General features: G+C 38.5%; 1 protein-coding gene across 39 annotated transcripts in view; it reads left to right on the top strand.

Moving 5' to 3' along the window:
- Positions 1-23,206, top strand: part of LOC103057640 (E3 ubiquitin-protein ligase TRIM39-like) — a 34,052-nt gene extending 10,846 nt beyond the window's left edge. For 7 of the 39 annotated variants that reach the window (XM_088142857.1, XM_088142836.1, XM_088142844.1 and 4 more), the window contains 11 exons: positions 229-249; positions 822-842; positions 1,889-1,909; positions 2,567-2,587; positions 18,304-18,324; positions 19,260-19,280; positions 19,872-19,892; positions 20,828-20,848; positions 21,429-21,449; positions 22,137-22,175; positions 22,513-23,206. In XM_088142857.1, coding sequence (XP_087998983.1) covers positions 229-249; positions 822-842; positions 1,889-1,909; positions 2,567-2,587; positions 18,304-18,324; positions 19,260-19,280; positions 19,872-19,892; positions 20,828-20,848; positions 21,429-21,449; positions 22,137-22,175; positions 22,513-23,048 — 764 coding nt within the window. In that variant the 3' untranslated portion in view covers positions 23,049-23,206. Of the gene's footprint in view, positions 1-228; positions 250-821; positions 843-1,888; positions 1,910-2,566; positions 2,588-3,215; positions 3,237-3,952; positions 3,992-5,015; positions 5,715-18,303; positions 18,325-19,259; positions 19,281-19,871; positions 19,893-20,827; positions 20,849-21,428; positions 21,450-22,136; positions 22,176-22,512 lie in introns of those variants that run through there. The other 32 variants (XM_088142831.1, XM_088142827.1, XM_088142833.1 and 29 more) reach the window with 23 other exon arrangements.
- The last annotated feature ends 952 nt before the right edge of the window (positions 23,207-24,158 follow it).

The following is a 24,158-nucleotide window of genomic DNA, read 5'->3' on the forward strand; positions in this document are numbered from 1 at the left end:
GGTATAAGGATGGATTTGGATCCATTAAAAGCAGTCTCTTTAAAGTTATTAGGAGAATTAGAGACTCTCGGTAAGGAGAAATCTTGTAAGCCTATCATGTTTCAACCTCAATTAATGTAATCGAAATCATAAATGGAAATCAATTGTCCACAAATGTTATACTTTTCTGGATGGAATGATTCTAAACCTGCTTATACATATGAAAACTATATGCATCTTTCTTTTCAGAAAATTTAAGGAGAGAAAATGGTAAGTGTCAGGAAGGCTTTTGCTATCAGTATTTTGGTTTGGTTGTATAGAATTAACTTTTGTTCATCTGGGATGACTTGGTACCCCCAGTGATCATATCTCTTCTACAGAGTGGCACTGTAGATAGTTGGAAACTCGGGATAATTTATACGAACTGATTTCCACAGATATTAGGTTCTCCCGAATGCTCTTCCATTCAGCATAGGCGTCTGCCTTTTGATACCTTTATGTTCCAAAGCCCTGATTCACAGCTATTTTAAAAGTCAGGCAGTCAATGAATCAATCAATCAATCAATCAATCAATCAATCAATTGCCAGTTAGCTAACTGGCACTGACTATTCCTTCCTGAACACCATGGTTATTAGTTAGAGCTTTGTGAATCTGAGCTCTCCCTGAAGGTATGCCTGAGTCTGTAAAAGGAAGTGAGATTTTGCTTCAAAATTGAATTGAGGTGGAGGTGGAATAGTCATTTTATAGGTATTAGCCTGCATCATTTGCAGGTTATCCTATATGGTTCTATATCTGAGAGAAAAATTTCCTCTGATATATTCCTATGTTTCTTATTTTGCAGAAGTATTGGATTGTGAAAAAGGTAAGCTTTCCAAATTGTTTCTATTTGTATTCAACCTCATTCCTTAAATCATATTTTAACATTTACTGTGATATATCCCTATATATTTTATTTTGCACAAGTATTGCATTCCAAAATAGCTATGTTTTCCAAATTCTTTCCATTTGTATTCAACTTCATTCATTAAAACATACATTAATATGGTAATAATAAATGTTATTTATTGTTATATAACATAACATGTTAGGTTATAATAATGACCTCCTCTAATTGTACACTGCAAATTCACTCTTCCTTTCTGATTCATTGTGTTCAGAGAAGAGCAGACTATGAAGATTCCTGGGATAAATAAAATGGGGTTCAAAATCTGATTCTTTTCTATCCATCTCCTCTATTCTAAGGAAAATTAAATATGCCTCATACAGTTGTTGAATTTTCAGAATTCATAAAGAAACCAGAAAGAAAAGGGCGTACCCCGTAATGTCTTCTAAATGTGAATATTTTGTGCCTTTAATTTGTTCTGCAATACAGTGAGATTAATAGTCATAACATAGTCACTTCTTGGTTCGACAATTCCAATGAGCTGTACTTGGTCCTGCAGTTGAAGGTCACTTGGAAAGTGCAGCTGGTCGAGAATGCAAAGGCCGAGTGAACCACAGGCATTTCACATCTGTGCTCAGAGGACACTGTACTGGTTGCCTGTTGACTTTTGGGTGCAGGTCCCTTTTAAAGCCTTTCAGGTCAAAGCACCTGGATATATTAGGGAGAATGATTTAACTTCTTAAAAGGAAGAGTTTTAATTAAGATCCCTTTCTTCAGTTATAAATAAATAAATAAATGGTATAAGGATGGATTTGGATCCATTAAAAGCAGTCTCTTTAAAGTTATTAGGAGAATTAGAGACTCTCGGTAAGGAGAAATCTTGTAAGCCTATCACGTTTCAACCTCAATTAATGTAATCGAAATCATAAATGGAAATCAATTGTCCACAAATGTTATACTTTTCTGGACGGAATGATTCTAAACCTGCTTATACATATGAAAACTATATGCATCTTTCTTTTCAGAAAATTTAAGGAGAGAAAATGGTAAGTGTCAGGAAGGCTTTTGCTATCAGTACTTTGGTTTGGTTGTATAGAATTAACTTTTCTTCATCTGGGATGACTTGGTACCCACAGTGATCATATCTCTTCTCAGTGTGGCACTGTAGATAGTTGGAAACTCGGGATAATTTATACGAACTGATTTCCACAGATATTAGGTTCTCCCGAATGCTCTTCCATTCAGCATAGGCATCTGCCTTTTGATACCTTTATGTTCCAAAGCCCTGATTCACAGCTATTTTAAAAGTCAGGCAGTCAATGAATCAGTCAGTCAGTCAATCAATCAATCAATCAATCAATCAATTGCCAGTTAGCTAACTGGCACTGACTACTCCTTCCTGAACGCCATGGTTATTAGTTAGAGCTTTGTGAATCTGAGCTCTCCCTGAAGGTATGTCTGAGTCTGTAAAAGGAAGTGAGATTTTGCTTCAAAATTGAATTGAGGTGGAGGTGGAATAGTCATTTTATAGGTATTAGCCTGCATCATTTGCAGGTTATCCTATATGGTTCTATATCTGAGAGAAAAATTTCCTCTGATATATCCCTATATCCCTATAGATCCCACAAATCTTATACTTTTCTTGACGGAATAATTCTGAATTGGATTATTCATATGAAAACTATATTCATCTTTCTTTTCAGAAAAGTTAAGGAAAGAAAACGGTAAGTGTCACGAAGGCTTTTGCCATCAGTATTTTGGGTTGGTTCTATGGAATTAGCTTTTCTTCATCTTGGATGACTTGGTAACCCCAGTGATCATATCTCTTCTACAGAGTGGCACTGTACATATTTGAAAACTCAGAATAATTTATACCAACTGATGTTCAACAGATATTAGTCTCTCCTGAATGCTCTTACATTCAGCATAGGCGTCTGCCTTCTGATACCTTTATGTTCCAAAGCCCTGATTCACGTCTATTTTAAAAGTCAGTCAGTCAGTCAGTCAGTCAGTCAGTCAGTCAGTCAATGAATGAATGAATGAATGAATGAATGAATGTATCAATCAATCAATCAATCAATCAATCATTCAATTGCTAGTTAGCTTACTGGCACTGACTACTCCTTCCTGAACGCCATGGTTATTAGTTAGAGGTTTGTGAATCTGAGCTCTCCCTGAAGGTAATCAAATTCTTCAAAAAGAACTGAGATTTTGCTTGGAAATTAAATTCAGGTGGAGGTGGAACAGTCATTTTAAAGGTATTATCCTGTAGAATTTGCAGATTATCCTGTATGTTTCAATATCTGAGAGAAAAATGTGCTCTGATATAACCCTATATATCTTATTTTTCAGAACTTTTGCATTCCGAAAAAGGTAAGTTTTTCAAATTGTTTCTATTTTTATTCAAACTCATTCATTAAAACATACCTTAATAATGATAATAATTTAACTGCATATTACATACAGTATATAGATGCAGTGCAAAACTACTTACAGAGATCTTGTATGTATTGAACGTATTTAAAAAGTGGGCAGTTTTCATGCTAGTATGTAACTCAACCCCCCCCGAGCATATCATCAAAAAGTGATCATCAGAGTAAATCTTTTCATATGTTTTCTCTAGCTCCTTTATAAATGTTAGGATTAACTTTTAGGGTTAATATGCAGCTTTACATGTCTTGGATTCAGCTTTGTCATAGTTGCACAGGCAAAATCTTTGGATGAATGAATTATGTTTAAAAAGACTTTCCAGTACCACAGAAATATTTTTATGCTTCTATTACTCCTTGTTCTGAAAACAAAAATGTTTTTGCTTCCAGATGAATCTTCTGTTATGTATATATAAATATACATAAATATGATATAATAATAGTAATAGTAATAGTAATAGTAATAATAATTTCAGTTTATGGGGGAAATATTGGGCTTTTAAACAAAAAAAATTTCTTTTTTAATTTTTATGTTTTTAATGGAAATCATCATATTGTTACCTCAGTAATTTCTATTTGAACATCTTGTTTCTGTATTGCTTGTTATTACCTGAATTTACAGGAATCTTCCTTGCTCACATTAAACTTTTCTCTTCACAGCTTTTTTCACAGAATTCTCTGATGCCCGTTTCTATAGAGGTGAGAACAAAGGCTTTCAAAAAGAAACTGGATTGAATGAATGTCCTAGGCTTATTTAAACTAAACTAAAATGTTAGTTAGGTTAAAAAAGAGAGACCAACCGTATAATGTGTTCAATAATTGAAGAAGAGTTACATATCAAGAATGTAAATGCAATTACAAAACCTGGAATGATTGGTCAGGGTTAAAGGACAACAAGTGCTGTTTAAATGGAAAGGAAATAATCTGTTAAATCTGCATTAAATATTATGTATTTAACTGCACCACTGCAGTTGTTAATGGAATACCTGCATGTCCTATCTTTGGAGTAATGCAGGACAACGTTAGAAATTCTGAGAATAACTCGGCTTCTGAGTAAGTAAGAGGCAAAATATCATATCAGCACACCCCTTATTGAAGATGGTACAGTACCAGAAAAAGAGACAGTAAGTGAGGGATAACATCATATACCAAAATAAAATTGAACCTTAGCATAGTTACTTTTAAGATTCTAATTTGAGACTGATGCTATTGAGCTTTTAAAGGACATTTCAATATGACTCAACTAAGAGTCTAGTAGAAATCATGTTTACTGCTGTACATAAGATCCTGAACTGGAAAGATGATAAGACACACATAAAGATGCAGAAAATATGTGATGAATAATGGTAGCAAATTAACCTTCTGCAATAGCAAATTGTATTTTGTGATCCAAGTACTGGCTGAGGAAAATATTTCTGGATTTTCCTCATTCTGGATGGCAAAAAAATGTCTGGATCATCCCTTTAAAACCTCAGAGAGATAAACCTTAACTTGCTATGAAATTCATTGGGGAAGGCTCCAGGAATTATCCATTCAATGGCAAAGGCATACTCTTTGAAATAAGATGTGTTTAGTATTCCTAAAAAGTTGTATCCTGTACTATCGCCATGGTAGATCTAACTAAAGATATGGATGCAATTCACCAAGGTTCATAGATTTCTTTACAGAATATAAACCCACGCTTAGGTCTGCTTCTTTGTGATATAATGTCTCCCCTTTGCAGTTGATGTAACCTTTGACTCCAAGACCGCTCATCCAAGACTGGAAGTGTTTGAAGCTGGAAAAAGTGTGATAGACACAGGAGATATTTCTAAGTTTTCTAACAGTGAGGACATTCCTCATCACATAGGTTTACTGGCAACACAGGGATATTCCAAAGGAAAATATTACTGGGAAGTAGATGTTAGCCAGAAAAATAAATGGTACTTAGGAGTTGCATCTGAATCAATTTGTAGAAAAGAGACAACCACATTGTCTCCTCAAAATGGGTATTGGGTCATAGGGCTTGGAGATAGGAGAGATTACTATGCTTGGACAGACCCATGGACCCTTCTGGAAGTGACTGGAAAACCTACAAGAATAGGGATATTCCTAGATATGTCAGCAGACAAAAGACTTTCTTTTTATGATGTCCATAGCAAAAAGAAACTGTACACATTTTCCATCAATTGTTTTGCAAAGCTGTATCCTTTCTTCTCTCTTGGAGTAATGTCTGTAAAGGAATATAACCAACCAGTCAACATTGTTGAATTTCTTTGAAGAAGAAGAGATGATGCAATGAGAAAAGTACATAGAAGGGAAAACTCCTTTGAAAAATGCATTGTTAATATAGTTCTCTGAAATATAGTATGATTCTTTATGTTTATTTGGAAATAAATTTGGAAATAAATCCACCCTGTTCCTCCTTAATAGTTGTTTCTGGATGCCAGATATAGCCACATGCTGAATAGGAAAAAATTCAGAGTATAATGGATATTTTTGGCACTGGTTCATCAGTTTCTAAATGCTCATTTCAGAGAGGTTTGCTTGCCATCTACTTTAATGCCATTTTAGTATCTCAAACCTTTAATAATTCTTTAGAATGTATTAATTTGATTCATTTTGATCAATGTTTTACTTTTTTTAAAAAAATTAAATAATGGCCAGAGCAGGACTTCTCTCTTCCAATCAACAGCCTCAGAGAAAGGAAGAGAACCAGTATAATATAGTGCCACCCATTCCCAACCCCTGAAGGTGGCCCAGAAGGATACCATGGTCGATAGTTATGAAAGCCACTAAGAGGTCGAGCAAGGATGGATGCAATACCCCTATCCTGCTCCCACCAGTGATCATCCAGAAGCTCGACCAATACCATTTCCATCCCATATCCAGGCCTGAATCCTGACTGAAAGGGGTTCAGATAATCCACTTCATCCAGGATCATCTGAAGTTGCTTTGTGACCACCTTCTCCTCAACCTTCACTAAAGAAGGAGGTTTAGGCACTGGATGGAAGTTGTCCAGTATGATGGAATTCAGGAATAGCTTCTTGAGAAGGGGGTGAATCAACACCTCTTTAAGAGGCAGAGGAAAAACCCCCTCCTTAAAAGATGAATTCACCACCACTAGAACCCAACCACATGTCACTCCCGGGCAGCCTTAGTTAACCAGGAGGAACATGGATGTAATGAAAAAGTGGCTGAGATTCCAGTCATAACGACTCTGTCCACTTCCTCAGGCCCAACAGTTTCAAACAGTTCCTAGATAACAGGGCAAGACTGAGCCCCAGGCACCTCCACAGGAATCTATCCAGGAACAAATTCAAGTGATTTTCTTTGATAGGTGCTTTAACAATTACTCTGCATGGCCTTGCAGGTAAATCTTTGGGTCCCCTTTACCTAGAAGGGCTTCGGTCACCTGAAACAAGGCTACAGAGCAACAATCCATGGACACAATAAGGGCAGAGAAATATTGATAGCTCCAACCTTACCATCACTAGTTAGGCCTTAATGGTGGCTCTCACCCGTGTTTAGTCGGGTTCATCCTTCGTTGACGAGCAGTACTCTAGACATCTCTTCTCCCATTTCATCTCCCTCTGCTCTTCCGTAAACCATGGAAAGCAATGGGATCCAAGGCTGCAGCTGCCCTCTTATTCCAAGCAGTGCCTAAGGCCTCAGTCAGACCATGCAGCGGACTATCAGGAACAACCCTAGTTCCCTCTAGAACTCTTCTGGGTCCATCAGTTGCTGGGCGCAGACTGCTCTAATAGGTCCTGCCTCCCTGCAGCAGAGAGTAGTGCCAGAGGATCTCATGATCTGACTATGGCAGGGGAGCTGGAAAGAGCTCCCCCAACTTCAGATCACACTGCCACTGCTGCAACATGAAAACCAGATCAGGTGTGTGACCTCTGTCCCATGTCAGGCTCTGGATGATCTGGGATAGCCCATGAACTCCTGGACCCACTCCCAGAAAAGGGAGATTGAAATCCCCCAGGACCATAAGCCTGGGGAATTCCACTGCCAACCCTGAGATGGAGTGGAGGAGCTCAGGCAGGGAGGTTGCTATGTAGCAGGCAGGCTGGTACAATAGCAACAGTCCCAACTGAATCCTAGAGCCCAACGTATGGAACAGGGTCTCACATCCCTGAAAGCAGTAAGAGACTCCCAGATGACAACTGACACACTCCCACACCTCACTTGGATTCTTGGCTCATGCCACACCAGAAACCCAGCTGGGCAAATTGCTGAGAAGGGAACCTTCCCCCTCCACACCCAGCCAGGTCTCAGTAATACATGCCAGGTCAGCCTCTCATCTGTGAGGGAGGCTATATTACAGGCTGACCTGGTATTTAGTAGCAACAGTTGAAACCAGAGCCTCTGAAGACTTTCTGATGAGGAACTGGGATTGAAAACTGAGGGCCAGAACAAGAAACCAGTACAAGGCATCAGGCAATATTCCCCAAGAATGGCAACTCCTGGTCCCCCACCATACCTTCCCTTGCCCATCACCACAACAATGTTCCTATTTGCCCCCAGGGTCCTCAGACCCCCAGATCTCCACCCCCACATGCCCTCTGGTTCCCAAAACAGGGGATCCTGACATCTTCCCTTTACATTCTTCCATCTAAAGGAGGGGGAAGCTGAGTCCTCCAGGTACTTTAGCCCATGCTTTCAGCGCCTCGGGAACTCAAATAGACCCCCCTCCTTCCACAGCCTACCAACAAAGGCCTCGCCCACCAACTGCTCTCACCAGGCTGGCCATGGTTGCCCTATTCCATGCCCTCACCAATCCCCCCCCCCAACTCTTACCTGAGAGAGGGCACTCAGCTTCCATGAAGGGAAGCCCCCCACCATTCAGAAGTCAGTTTTAAAAACCAAGGACAAAATGGCCTCCACAACGGGGGGGGGGGGATCCATGGCAAGTCTCAGGCACCAGCCATCCACTGCTGGTACCTTCTCCAAGCTCAGCTGATCATAACCCTCCAGTTCCTCCAAAGGAGAAACCAGGACGTCCTCAAAGTCTTGGGAAGGTCCTTGATCCAGAGGCCGTGAAAGACATTATGCCATGCCACCTGGCAAAGATCTGTTGTGCTGTTTCTGAAAATCAAAATGTCATAAAAAAGTGACTGGGTGACTTTATCATTATTGTCAGAACCAGGCCTCCAACAGTGTGCTGCACCATGTCTCCAGCACCAGCTGGGCCCCGCTGCCCCTAGATAGAAAACCAGCAGTAAGCTCACTCCAATGAACCCTCCTCAAAAAGGCCCCAGAAAAGCTCCTGCTATAGATGCAAGCCCTCAGGAGCCTGGGAAATATGCCGCTCCACCCTTCCAAAGCCAGCAGCCCAAGGAGGAATCCAAAGAGTGTGACACCACCAGCCCAGCACAGGATCCAACTCAGGGCAGCCCAGTTCTCCACCAGAGCCGACCAGAAAAAGACAGGTAGGTCCCAATGCCGCCAACTAATCAACATCTCTCCTACACCCATAGTAGCATCCAAATCATTCAGTTAGAACCTGCGTTCACACACACCACCACTCTCATCATCATCTTTCCTAGTAGTCAACTTATCCTCACCTTTGAATGAAAATGCTAAACAATTTTAATGCTTGTGATATTGATATCCTAAATTATAATTAATATTGATAGAATATATTTTGTTTAGCTCCTCTCTATTTTCAATACTTTAAGTTATCTAAATAATAGAATGTCAATAATCTTTAATTATGTTATATAAACATCACTGTACTGAAATAATATATTGTACTGAAATAATGTATCAACATTTATAATAACACCGTAAAAAAATAGTATTTAAAAAACACTTTAAAACTAAAACATGCCTCAGCTATGGGGTTGAGATGAGACAAAGGGAACAAGGGTAGGGGCAAGAGGAGCCTTTCTGGATATTTATATCTTTTCTGTTGGCTACAAAGTTTTAAAATAAATGTTTTTAACAGTGTATGCCACTCACATACACTCAATATGGAGTTGGGCAACTTGAAAAAGTTGACAAATAAATATTATGAGATGATAGCATACATGCATACATACATATGATCACCAGTGCAAGGTAACTCTGTCATGAGGACTGACTAATGGGAAGGGTGGAAAAAAGGGAACTAGGGAGAAACTAAATAAATATATGCGAGAGCAAGTATAGGGAGCAAAAACTGAGGAAAGGGGGATGTTACTAATGTACAAGATTTCAAACAGAATTACACAATTACATGTGGAGTAAACCTAATATTAATAATTCACAGTCCAAGATGAAACCAATAAGCATTAAAACATATACAATAGTTGAAAATGCATTTCTGTCTGTCCGTCCATCCATCCATCCATCCATCCATCCATCCATCCATCCATCCATCTCATTAAAAAAAAAAAAAAAAACTGTGGGGAAGGCACCAGTCATTTCCTATAAACTAAAGCTACAGATAAAAAACTTGTCTTCACCATTGATATACAGTATCTAAGAATTGGTCATTTATAAAGAAAGTAGTGATTCCCTCTTCATGAGGGAGGTTAAAATTTCTTGTATCTAGACTTATGAATTCTGATCTCCATTGTATATAAAGTAGACATTTTAATAGGACAAAGGACGTAAGATTCAATTTATGTAATGATGTGCAGTGCATCAATGCAGGTCAGAAAAAAAGCCTCCTACATGGTGCATGAAGAAGAAGAAGAAGAAGAAGAAGAAGAAGAAGAAGAAGAAGAAGAAGAAGAAGAAGAAGAAGAAGAAGAAGAAGAAGAAGAAGAAGAAGAAGAAGAAGAAGAAGAAGAAGAAGAAGAAGAAGAAGAAGAAGAAGAAGAAGAAGTTGCCTGAGAGAATACCAGGGCATGGGGAAAATCTGCTATAACAAAAATGGGAATTTCTGGCCCTATCTTACTTATTTACTTACTTACTTACTTACTTACTTACTTACTTACTTACTTACTTACTTATTTATTTATTTATTTATTTATTTATTTATTTATTTATTTAAGTTGAATGCCGCCGATCTGCCCCAATGGGTGACTCTGGGCGGCTCACAATAACAAAAAAGAAAACACACCAATCCCTCCAACAGTGGCTAAAATCCACTGTTAATCCACCATAAATAATTAAAATACAAACATACATTAAAAATGGCCTAACACCCCCCCCCCCGTATATTTTAGCACTGACACCTTCAAGATGCTGGGGGGGGGGGCAGAACCCATCACCCCACCAGCCATCTCCATGGATACAGGCCCTCATCCAGCCCCCATGCCTTCTGGCAAAGCCAGGATTTAACCCCTTTTCTGAAGGCCATGAGAGAGGTGGCACACCGGACCTCTAGAGGTAAGATGTTCCATAGGGCGGGAGCCACAGCAGAAAAAGCCCTCTGCCTAGACCCCACCAATCAAAATTCCTTGACTGGTGGGGTCAGCAACCTGCCCCTTCTGCTGGACCGAGTGGGGCGGGCTGAGATAACCAGGGTGAGACAGTTCCTCAGATAACCTGGTCCTGTGCCATGAAGGGCTTTAAAGTGATAACCAACACCTTGAATTGGACCCAGAAACAAACTGGCAACCAATGCAGCTTGTGCAACAGCTGTGTTATACATGCCCTCCTAGGGGCATTGAGAACTGTTTGTGCCACCGCATTCTGCATCAGCTGTAGCTTCTGGATACTCTTCAAGGGTAGCCCCATGTAGAGCACGTTATAGTAGCCCATCCCGGAGGTGACCAGGGCATGGGTGACTGCACGGAGGGCATCCTGATCCAGGAAGGGGCGTTACTGACACACAACACGTCATGCAAAGGCCCTCCTAGCCACGACTGCCACCTGCTCTTTGAGCAGGAGTCGTGAGTCCAGGAGGACCCCCAGATTACACACTGGGTCTGTCTGGGGTAGTGCAATCCGGTCAAGAACCAAAGATGACAAATTCCTAGATCTTGAGGCTCCCCATACCCACAGCCACTCTGTCTTACCAGGGTTCAGTTGAAGCCTGTTGTCCCCCATCCAGGCCCCCATAGGCTCCAGGCACCGCGAGAGGGTAGTCACAGCATCACTTAAGGCACCTGGTATGAAGATGTATAATTGGGTATCATGAGCATACTGATGACACCTCATCCCATGGTGCCAGATGATCTCACCCAACGGTTTTATGTAGACGTTAAATAGGAGCGGTGACAGCACCGACCCCTGAAGCACAAAATAGAGGCCAGGGGCTGGACCTTTCACTCCCTATCAACACCAATTGGGTTCGGCCTTGGAGAAAGGAGCTGAACCAGCACACCACTGTGCCAACCAGCCCCAGCTCCTGCAGCCAACCCAAAAGGATACCATGGTCGATGATATCGAAAGCCTCCAAGAGGTCAAGAGCAGCAAGGATGGATGCATACCCCCATCCCACTCTCGCCAGAGATCATCCAAAAGTGCGACCAATGCTTTTTCTGTCCCATAACCAGGCCTGAACCCTGACTGATAGGGGTCTAGATAATCCGTTTCCTCCAGTATCCTCTGAAGCTGCTGCGCGACCACCTTTTCTACCATCTTCCCTAAAAAGGGAAGGTGGGAGACTGGATGAAAGTTTCCAGAAGGGTGGGATCTAGTGATGATTTCTTGAGGAGTGGGCGGACCAAAGCCTCTTTGAACGGCTTCGGAAACATCCCCTCCTGCAAGGATGAAATGACCACCGCCAGAACCCACCCTAAGGTCACCTCCTTGGTAGCTTTAACTAGCCAGGAGGGACAAGTATCTAACTCACAGGTAGTCACACCGACAGCCCCACGGACCCTGTCCACTTCTTCAGGGGCAACAGGATCGAACCATTCCCAGATAACTGGGTAAGAACACTCCCTGGGCAACTCCACTGGACCTGCCCCATGCTTGGCTTCCAACTGAGAGTGGATCTGAGCGGTTTTGTCCATCAGGTGTTCAGCAAATACTGCCCCAGGCTGAAATCCTGATTGAATATCTAAGTTCCAGACCCTCTGCTTGAAGTTGCTTTATTGAGGCCTAACATAGTATAGCTGGTATTGATGGACTACAATGCATCTGATATTGGTCATTGGTGGGTAGTTGCTCCCTCCAGGATCAGCTGCACTTTGCTTAGAATTGAGTAACCCACATTGCAAGAGGGCCAATCTGGGCACTTTCCAAAGACCTCTAGCTGGTCATCATGAGGAAAGGGATATTGGATTCAATAGGTTTTTTTGTCTGATCCATTTCATTCTCTTTCAGTTTGAAGCAATGGAGACAATAGTGTTTGGAATTGTTGACAAGAAGGAATTCAGGGTTTTGAAGACATGAAGATGAAGGAAATAGAGACTGAATATTGACTTGGTTGAACCCAACAGAAGAAGAAGATGTCATAAAAGTTAATAATTGAATAGGAACAAAGTCTGATGCACAACACACAGTAATATTTCTGTTTTCTACTTCTCTCTGATCTGTGCTTATACCATAGTATTTTTACTATAGTTTCATGCAGTTCAGGTAATGTAATACAAAGGAATTTCTGTGAAGACCTGAGAAGTAAATTGACTCTTGTGACTATGAAGAGCTATTCCTTTTCTCACTCTACTACCTATTGAAAAACCTTGCTTTTCTTTTCTTTTTAATTTACTGAAGGGTTAGACATGGTCAATACCCCCTGGTATTACAGGGCTTTTTAAAAGGCAGGACAAATCTAAAATATTTTTATATACATTTTTAAGAGGCAGAATTTAGAAGAATTTAGATAGATGAAGATCATCTAGATGGAATATGGAACCAAGTGGTTTATAGTGGGATTCAACTGCAAAAGATACATTGTGATCTAACCGTGAGTAAAAGTAAAACCAGTCTATAGTTATTGAAAAGGTGTTTTTGCCTTGCAATGCATTATAATTCTTGTAATATTTAATATTTTGGTGAAAGGAGAGTGATATGTTCCTGAGGGAGTGAGAAACCCAAAGCCTGAGCTGAAACATGCATTTGGATATATGTTCATTTAAATGGTAAACATCACTGTACTTAAAAATAAATATTGTAGTTGCTTTTGTTTTTATACTTTAAGTATTTCCATACTAACATTTTACATTTTCCTCTTCCCTTGACATATACTATTTGCTTGTAAGAATAATCATTCATAATGCTGAACACTTGTTTTATATTGAAGTATTTTTAAGAATAACTATTTGTGGAAATTGGGAAAATGTTATCCTGTTTTCTCTAAATGATCTATTTATTGGATATTTATTTATTTATTTATTAAATTTGTCCCCCCCCCCGCCCATCTCTCCCCAATGGGGGACTCTATTTGATACCTTCACCAGCATCCCAGACTCTTATGGGACTGTGTAAACTTGTGCCTGGCTCCTGCTATAGACCACTGAGATGAACGCCATGCCAAGCGTAAAGCATTTGTCCTCTTTAAGAAACAAGAGGAGCATCACTACTCAAGCAAAATGGACAAACTGTATAAACTGCATTTGCTAAGATCTGACAATCTGAGATCTCTGGATCAAACTAGATTAAATTATCATATTAACATTCAATCAGTGGCTACCCTTCACACCCTTCCTTTTTTGGGGGTATGAGGAGGTTAATTAACATTAACCCGCCCAAACTCAGGGAGGCAGTGAAGGACAGGAAGGCCTGGTGCGATATTGTTCATGGGGTCGCGAAGAGTCGGACATGACTTAATGACTGAACAACAACAACCCAAAAAAGAGATTAAGTCCATAGAGATTACTTCCTCTATGGAATTTTCCAATTAAAAAAAAAGAGGGGGAAAAAAGGTGGAAAATATGCAACAAAGATACAGTTTTATGTCATCCTGGATCACTGATCTGAGCAAGAATAAACTACCTCGATTCCAAGAATTTTGCATCAAATGCACTAAAGGATATCTTTGCTGAAACTTCAGCTCTCTGAATTTTCACAGAGATGTTTAATTCTGTGGAGCACCAAGATAGAGAAGGTGGATCTTATTGACTGAAAATCAAGTGGAGGGTTTTAATTTCTAAAAGTAATTATTAGCTACCAAAGAACCAAGCTGTTTCCAAAGATAAAAATTATCTTGAGTAGAGAACATTTCTGGTGGGTAGAGTTTGGAGAATTAAAATAGAGCAGTATGTTTTTCTATCACTGGCTGTTTTCAACTTGCCAGATTACCTTTAAATGTTGGATATTCCTGAGGGTTTCCCATTCAGACACTGACCAGGCCTGACCCTGAAGAACTCTTCTGACACCAGCCAAGGTTAGCTGCCTGTCATGTCCTACATGCAAAAGTAAATGCTCAGAGCCTTAGTGCAGAGGGCAGAGGGGATGCCGACAGTAAAAGTGGAGTAGAATTATTGGACTCTTTTACATGGGGCAGTGTACAGGAGTCAAGAAAGAACATTTCTAGAGCTTTAGAATAATGAATCTAAAAGTCATGTTACTATAATAAAATTAAGATTGCTATGCAAAAGTTGGGAAGTATATTCTTCATAGCAATGAATATAATCAAATTTCTTGGGAGAGAAAATGCATGAGTTTTCTTCTGGAATATCATCAAAAAAAAGCTCCAGGGAGTAAAAGCACTATGGCTATCCAGCTACTAAAGATTTTAATTTATTCTGAAGATATGTACCAACTGACTGATGTTCCAATGTCAGATCCAGTTCGATTAATATAAAAAGAAGACTATAAGTATTTTTCTGTCCTTTTTGGCTTTGTGTTTTATGCTTCCAGACATTTGCTCGGATGCTAATGAATCCTTATGCAATGGAGATATTAATTACGTTGAGTGTTGTGGTTATTTCCACTCTTGGTTTCCTGATATACAGGTGGAAAGGTAAGAGTATTAGCCTTTTCCAAAGATACTGAACAATTTGTCCTTTCAATCTTCATATCTAAGCTAACGTGCACTCACTTATACGCACACTGGTATTTTTTCTTTCTATTGCAATATCAGGATATATGGAAAACAAATTGTGCACTTCATGTTAGAAACAGAGATTGCATAAAGGCAACCCAACTAGCAAGGTTAACTCAAGATTTAGCCTTGTGCAAAGAGCAAAACACAAAAAACAAACAACAAAAAACCCCACCCTTCTGGTACACATTCAGAAGTCAGCCAGAGAGGCAGTTGACTCTAACTTCAATTGTAACAAGGAATTAATGAATTAAGATCTACCTGTGCACTGGAGGACATCAGACCTGATTGGGACACATGGTTGCATACCCTCCTGATCGTGGGTGTCCTTTCCTTATACCTTTCTAGCTCTGCTGCCACCACTAAACCTTTTCTAGTTTTGAATTTCTTTATCTCCTTTCTTTTTTCTTTTTAAAATATCTCAAAGGAAACATGACTGTGTGAAACACGGGCAAGTGTATCTGTAATCAACCAATAGGTGCCTACTCTCATACTATATACATTCCTAACACATCTCCCTACTTCTACAAGCATAGGGATGACGTCATCCTGCCTGATTGTAGAGCTGGTTGCCTTACCATAGAGTGAGTATTCTCACTCCAAAGAAACGTCATTGTTGTGCTAACTGGAAAAGAGACTTCAACAGGCATTTGCTTATTTTGTGGTAGAAGCAAAAGGACTTCAAAAAAAAAATTAGTCTCCTATTTCATAGAAGACACAGAAATAGGCAAATGGATATTTTACATCAGTTGTCTCCATTGGGAGAATATTTAGGGCTCAAATAGGGAATGACCCTCCTTATTTGTGGATAGGGACTGGCATGAATTTATCACCTCTGTGTCGGTTACCAGTCTACCTCTGGTCTGAATATAATATCTGACATATTGATCTGAAATTCCACAGTCCTACATAATCTACGCATTCTCAGGGAGCCTCTTTATAACAGAGTTTCACAATCAAATGTAACTATTTATTCCAACTGCCATTTTTTCAGTAAGGGTTATTAGTTATTAGCCAGCAGAAGCAATTCACTTCAGCATGTTCTACCTGAACTTTGGAAAACGTTCCTTTAATGGACTTCTTTATGATGTTCTTTGAACTTTTTGGGGGGCGGGGGGACATGCCGAAGTGTTTTTCAGTTAAACTTTGAATTTGTGCAATTGTTTTTTACCTCCATTCCTCCTGAGTCCTATATTTTTCTCTACTCATTTTAAAGTAGGAATTATTATCCTGTATAATTTGCAGAGAAATTTTACCTGATTCAATATCTGAGATAAAATCTGCTCTGATAGAAAAGATGTGCTGAAGATATAACCCTAAATATTTTCTTTTGCCGAACTATTGCATTTTGGAAAGTCTTCCAAAGTGTTTCTATTTGTACTCAACCTCATTAATGACAACATGCATTATTTATTAATTGATGGATTGATCACATTTATATGGTCATTTGGAAAGTGCAGCTGGTCAAAAATGCAGAGGCTGAGGGAACCACAGGGATTTCACAATGTGTTTGTAGGACACTGCTACTGGTTGCCTGTTGACTTCTGGGTGCAAGTCCCCTTTTAAAGCTGTTCAGGTCACAGGACATGGATATATTAGGGAGAATTACTTAACTTTGAAAAAGGAAGAGTTTTATTTAAGAACTCTTTATTCAGCAATAAATAAATAAATGGCTTCAGGATGGATTTGGATCCAATAAAAGCAGTCTGCTTAAAGCTATTAGGACAATAACTAAGACTCTCAGTAAGGATAAATCTTATAACACTATCACGATTTTACCCCAATTGATGTAATCCAAATCACAGATGGAAATCAATTCTGCACAAATATTCAAACACCGTTGAATCAAACTTCAGTGTTTTTAGGGCATATGCTACTACTGTAATTAAATCACAGGATTTATTTATCTTTTTTTTAACTATCAGCTGAATTAAACCCAGATTAGAAGGTAAAGGTTTTAGGTTTTAAAATAATAAATAATAAATAAAATAAATAAATAAAATAAAATAAATAAAATAATAAAAATTGTTTTATTTTGTTCTATGCCTCCCAGAGTCACTTCTTTTGTGATCAAGCTATTTAAATTAAACAAATAAAAATAAATACATAAATAAATCTATTATTTCTTTTGAAAATACATAGTCCAGAAATCTTATGCTTTTTTGGTGGAATTGTTCTTTATTGATTCACTCTTATAAAAATTGAAAGTATATTCTTTTCAGTTCAGCTAAGATCAGAAAATGGTAGATATCATGAAAGCTTTTAATCAGTTATTCTGTTCAGGAACAAGGATTGGAGGAGAATTCTTTCAGAACAGTTTTTGAAATCAGTGGGACCATAATGATTTATCTAGGCTTCATTGTTTTAGTGCTTATACTCTTATTAAGATGGTCACTGAGGATAAATCAATTAGGTCTTTCACACTTAAACCCCAGTTACTGTAATCTAAATCATAAATGGAATTCAATTCTAAGCAAATATTATTCTTTCCTTGATGGACTGATTCTGCATTGGTTTATTCATATGAAATTCAATACATCTTTCTTTTCAAAAAAGTTAAGGAGAGAAAACAGTAGGTGTCATGAAGGCTTTTGCTATCAATATTTGGGGTTGGTTCTATAGAATTAACTTTTCTTCATCTGGGATGACTTGGTACCCCCAGTGATCATATCTCTTGTACAGTGTGGCACTGTAGATATTTGAAAACTTGGGATAATTTGTACGAACTGATGTTCAAGAGAAATTAGGCTCTCCTGAATGCTCTTACATTCAGCATAGGTGTCTGCCTTCTGATACCTTTATGTTCCAAAGCCCTGATTCACGTCTATTTTAAAAGTCAGTCAGTCAGTAAGTCAGTCAGTCAATAAATCAATCAATGAATCAATCAATCAATCAATCAATCAATTGCTAGTTAGCTAACTGGCACTGACTACTTCTTCCTGAACGCCATGGTCATTAGTTACAGCTTTGTGAATCTGAGCTCTCCCCGAAGATAAGCAAACTCTTCCAAAAGAACTGAGATTTTCTTGGAAATTGAATTCAGATGGAGGTGGAACAGTCATTGTAAAGGCCTGTAGAATTTGGAGATTATCCTGTATGTTTCAATATCTGAGAGAAAAATGTGCTCTGATATAACCCTACGTATTTTATTTTGCAGAACTATTGCATTCCGAAAAAGGTAAGTTTTCCTAATTCTTTCTCTGTGTATGCAACCTCATTCATTAAAACATACTATAAAAATGATAATAATAAAGGTTATTTAGTCTTAGATGACATACAATGTTACATGATAATAATGAGCTCCTCTAATTGTCCAGCGGAAATTCACTCTTCCTTTGTGATTCATCTTGTTCAGAGAAGACCAGACCTATGAAGATTTCTGGGATAAATAAGTGGGGGTTGAAAAGTCCTATTCATTTCCAACCATCTCCTCTACCCTAAGGAGAATGAAATATGCCTGACGCGGTGGTTGAAGTTTCAAAATTCATATAGAAACCAGAAAGAAAAGGACACACCCCATAAGGTCTTCTAAACAAAGGGAATGTTTTGTGCCTTTTCGTTTGTTCTGCTATAAAGAATGGCATTAACAGTCATGACATAGTCCCTTCTTGGTTGGAGAATTGCAATGCACTCTACATGGGGCTGCAGTTGAAGGTCACTTGGAAAGTGCAGCTGGTCGAGCATGTAGAGGCTGAGGGAAGCACAGGCATTTCACAAATGTGCTCAGAGGACACTGCTACTGGTTGCATATTGACCTTTGGGTGTAAGTCGCTTTTAAAGGCCTTCAGGCCACAGGACCTGGATATATGAGGGAGAATTTCTTAACTGTTAAAAAGGAAGAGTTTTAATTAAGATCCCTTTCTTCAGTGATAAATAAATAAAGGGTATAAGGATGGATTTGGATCCATTAAGAGCACTCTGTTCAAAGTTATTAGGACAATAATGTAGACTCTCGGTAAGGATAAGTCTTGTAAGCCTTTCCTGTTTCAACCTCAATTAATGTAATCCAAATCACAAATGGAAATCAATTCTCCACAAATGTTATACTTTTCTTGACGGAATGATTCTGAACTGGTTTATTCATTTGAAAACTAAATGCATCTTTCTTTTCAGAAAAGTTAAGGAGAGAAAACGGTAAGTGTCATGAAGGCTTCTGCTATCAGTATTTTGGGTTGGTTCTATAGAATTAACTTTTCTTCATCTGGGATGACTTGGTACCCCCAGTGATCATATCTCTTGTACAGTGTGGCACTGTAGATATTTGAAAACTTGGGATAATTTATTCGAACTGATGTTCAACAGAAATTAGGCTTCCCAATGCTCTTACGTTCAGCATAGGCGTCTGCCTTCTGATACCTTTATGTGCCAAAGCCCTGATTCACGTCTATTTTAAAGGTCAGTCAGTCAGTCAGTCAGTCAATGAATGAATGAATGAATGAATCAATCAATCAATCAATCAATCAATCAATTAATTGCTAGTTAGCTAACTGGCACTCACTACTTCTTCCTGAACGCCATGGTCATTAGTTACAGCTTTGTGAATCTGAGCTCTCCCCGAAGATAAGCAAACTCTTCCAAAAGAACTGAGATTTTCTTGGAAATTGAATTCAGATGGAGGTGGAACAGTCATTGTAAAGGCCTGTAGAATTTGCAGATTATCCTGTATGTTTCAATATCTGAGAGAAAAATGTGCTCTGATATAATCCTCTGTATTTTATTTTGCAGAACTATTGCATTCCGAAAAAGGTAAGTTTTCCTAATTCTTTCTCTGTGTATGCAACCTCATTCATTAAAACATACTATAAAAATGATAATAATAAAGGTTATTTAGTCTTAGATGACATACAATGTTACATGATAATAATGAGCTCCTCTAATTGTCCAGCGGAAATTCACTCTTCCTTTGTGATTCATCTTGTTCAGAGAAGACCAGACCTATGAAGATTTCTGGGATAAATAAGTGGGGGTTGAAAAGTCCTATTCATTTCCAACCATCTCCTCTACCCTAAGGAAAATGAAATATGCCTGACGCGGTGGTTGAAGTTTCAAAATTCATATAGAAACCAGAAAGAAAAGGACACACCCCATAAGGTCTTCTAAACAAAGAGAATGTTTTGTGCCTTTTCGTTTGTTCTGCTATAAAGAATGACATTAACAGTCATGACATAGTCCCTTCTTGGTTGGAGAATTGCAATGCGCTCTACATGGGGCTGCAGTTGAAGGTCACTTGGAAAGTGCAGCTGGTCGAGCATGTAGAGGCTGAGGGAAGCACAGGCATTTCACAAATGTGCTCAGAGGACACTGCTACTAGTTGCATATTGACCTTTGGGTGTAAGTCGCTTTTAAAGGCCTTCAGGCCACAGGACCTGGATATATGAGGGAGAATTTCTTAACTGTTAAAAAGGAAGAGTTTTAATTAAGATCCCTTTCTTCAGTGATAAATAAATAAAGGGTATAAGGATGGATTTGGATCCATTAAGAGCACTCTGTTCAAAGTTATTAGGACAATAATGTAGACTCTCGGTAAGGATAAGTCTTGTAAGCCTTTCCTGTTTCAACCTCAATTAATGTAATCCAAATCACAAATGGAAATCAATTCTCCACAAATGTTATACTTTTCTTGACGGAATGATTCTGAACTGGTTTATTCATTTGAAAACTAAATGCATCTTTCTTTTCAGAAAAGTTAAGGAGAGAAAACGGTAAGTGTCATGAAGGCTTCTGCTATCAGTATTTTGGGTTGGTTCTATAGAATTAACTTTTCTTCATCTGGGATGACTTGGTACCCCCAGTGATCATATCTCTTGTACAGTGTGGCACTGTAGATATTTGAAAACTTGGGATAATTTATTCGAACTGATGTTCAACAGAAATTAGGCTCTCCCCAATGCTCTTACGTTCAGCATAGGCGTCTGCCTTCTGATACCTTTATGTGCCAAAGCCCTGATTCACGTCTATTTTAAAAGTCAGTCAGTCAGTCAGTCAGTCAATGAATCAATCAATCAATCAATCAATCAATCAATTGCTAGTTAGCTAACTGGCACTGACTACTTCTTCCTGAACGCCATGGTCATTAGTTACAGCTTTGTGAATCTGAGCTCTCTCCGAAGATAAGCAAACTCTTCCAAAAGAACTGAGATTTTGTTTGGAAATTGAATTCAGGTGGAGGTGGAACAGTCATTTTAAAGGTATTATCCTGTAGAATTTGCAGATTATCCTGTATGTTTCAATATCTGAGAGAAAAATGTGCTCTGATATAACCCTATATATCTTATTTTTCAGAACTATTGCATTCCGAAAAAGGTAAGTTTTTCAAATTGTTTCTATTTTTATTCAAACTCATTCATTAAAACATACCTTAATAATGATAATAATTTAACTGCATATTACATACAGTATATAGATGCAGTGCAAAACTACTTACAGAGATCTTGTATGTATTGAACGTTTTTAAAAAGTGGGCAGTTTTCATGCTAGTATGTAACTCAACCCCCCCGAGTATATCATCAAAAAGTGATCATCAGAGTAAATCTTTTCATATGTTTTCTCTAGCACCTTTATAAATGTTAGGATTAACTTTTAGGGTTAATATGCAGCTTCACATGTCTTGGTTTCAGCATTGTCATAGTTGCACAGGCAAAATCTTTGGATGAATGAATTATCTTTAAAAAGACATTCCAGTACCACAGAAATATTACTATTATTCCTTAGTCTGAAAACAAAAATGTTTTTGATTCCAGGTGAGTCTTCTGTTATGAATTTATAAATATACATAAATATGATGTAATAATAATTATTATTATTTCAGTTTATGGGGAAAATATTGGGCTTTTAAACAAAAAAAAACTTTTTTAATTGTTATGTTTATAATGGAAATCATCATATTGTTACCTCAGTAATTTCTATTTGAACATCTTGTTTCTGTATTGCTTGTTATTACCTGAATTTACAGGAATCTTCCTTGCTCACATTAAACTTTTCTCTTCACAGCTTTTTTCACAGAATTCTCTGATGCCCGTTTCTATAGAGGTGAGAACAAAGGCTTTCAAAAAGAAACTGGAAATTGAATGAATGTCCTAGGCTTGTTTTAAACTAAACTAAAATGTTATTTAGGTTAAAAAAGAGAGACTAACCCTATAATGTGTTCCATAATTGAAGGCTCCAGGAATTATCCATTCAATGGAAAAGGCATACTCTTTGAAATAAGATGTGTTTAGTATTCCTAAAAGGTTGTATCCTGTACTATCGCCATGGTAAATCTAACTAAAGATATGGATGCAATTCACCAAGGTTCATAGATTTCTTTACAGAATATAAACCCACTCTCAGGTCTGCTTCTTTGTAATATAATGTCTCCCCTTTGCAGTTGATGTAACCTTTGACTCCAAGACCGCTCACCCAAGACTGGAAGTGTTTGAAGCCAGGAAAAGTGTCAGAGACACCGGAAATATTTCTAGGTTTTCTAACAGTGAGGACGTTCCTCATCACATGGGGATACTGGCAACACAGGGATATTCCAAAGGAAAATATTACTGGGAAGTAGATGTTAGCCAGAAAAATAAATGGTACTTAGGAGTTGCATCTGAATCAATTTGTAGAAAAGAGACAACCACCTTTTCTCCTCGCTGTGGGTATTGGGTCATAGGGCTTGGAGATAGGAGAGATTATTTTGCTTGGACAGACCCATGGACCCTTCTGGAAGTGACTGGAAAACCTACAAGAATAGGGATATTCCTAGATATGTCAGCAGACAAAAGACTTTCTTTTTATGATGTCCATAGCAAAAAGAAACTGTACACATTTTCCATCAATTGTTCTGCGAAGCTGTATCCTTTCTTCTCTCTTGGAGTAATGTCTGTAAAGGAATATTCCCAACCAGTCAAAATTGCTGAATTTCTTTGAAGAAGAAGAGATGTTGCAATGAAAAAAGTACATACTGTAGAAGGGAAAACTCCTTTGAAAAATGCATTGTTAATATAGTTCTCTGAAATATAGTATGATTCTTTATGTTTATTTGGAAATAAATTTGGAAATAAATTCACCCTGTTCCTCCTTAATAAATGTTTCTGGATGCCAGATATAGCCACATACTGAATAGGAAAAAATTCAGAGGACAATGGATATTTTTAGCACTAGTTCATCAGCTTCTAAATGCTCATTTCAGAGAGATTTGCTTGCCTTCTACTTTGATGCCATTTTAGTATCTCAAACCTTTAATAATTCTTTAGAATGTATTAATTTGATTCATTTTGATCAATGTTTTACTTTTTTAAAAAAATTAAATAATGGCCAGAGCAGGACTTCTCTCTTCCAATCAACAGCCTCAGAGAAAGGAAGAGAACCAGTATAATATAGTGCCACCCATTCCCAACCCCTGAAGGTGGCCCAGAAGAATACCATGGTCGATAGTTATGAAAGCCACTAAGAGGTCGAGCAAGGATGGATGCAATACCCCTATCCTGCTCCCACCAGTGATCATCCAGAAGCTCGACCAATGCCATTTCTATCCCATATTCAGGCCTGAATCCTGACTGAAAGGGGTTCAGATAATCCACTTCATCCAGGATCACCTGAAGTTGCTTTGTGACTACCTTCTCCTCAACCTTCACTAAAGAAGGAGGTTTAGACACTGGATGGAAGTTTTCCAGAATGATGAAATCCAGCAATGGCTTCTTGAGGAGGGGGTGAATCAACACCCCTTAAGAGGCAGAGGAACAACCCCCTCCTTAAAAGATGAATTCACCACCACTAGAACCCAACCATATGCCACTCCCAGGCAGCCTTAGCTAACCAGGAGGAACATGGATCTAATGATCAAGTGGCTGAGCTTCCAGTCATCAGGACCCTGTCCACTTCCTCAGGCCCAACAGTTTCAAACAGTTCCTAGATAACAGGGCAAGACTGAGCCCCAGGCACCTCCACAGGAATCTATCCAGGAACAAATTCAAGTGATTTTCTTTGATAGGTGCTCTAAAAATTACTCTGTATGGCCTTGCAGGTAAATCTTTGGGT

This window comes from Python bivittatus, unplaced genomic scaffold, assembly GCF_059951505.1.
Source record: "Python bivittatus isolate LINGU-HERP-01145 unplaced genomic scaffold, Pbiv_v1 ctg000440_np1212, whole genome shotgun sequence".
Classification (NCBI taxonomy): domain Eukaryota; kingdom Metazoa; phylum Chordata; class Lepidosauria; order Squamata; family Pythonidae; genus Python; species Python bivittatus.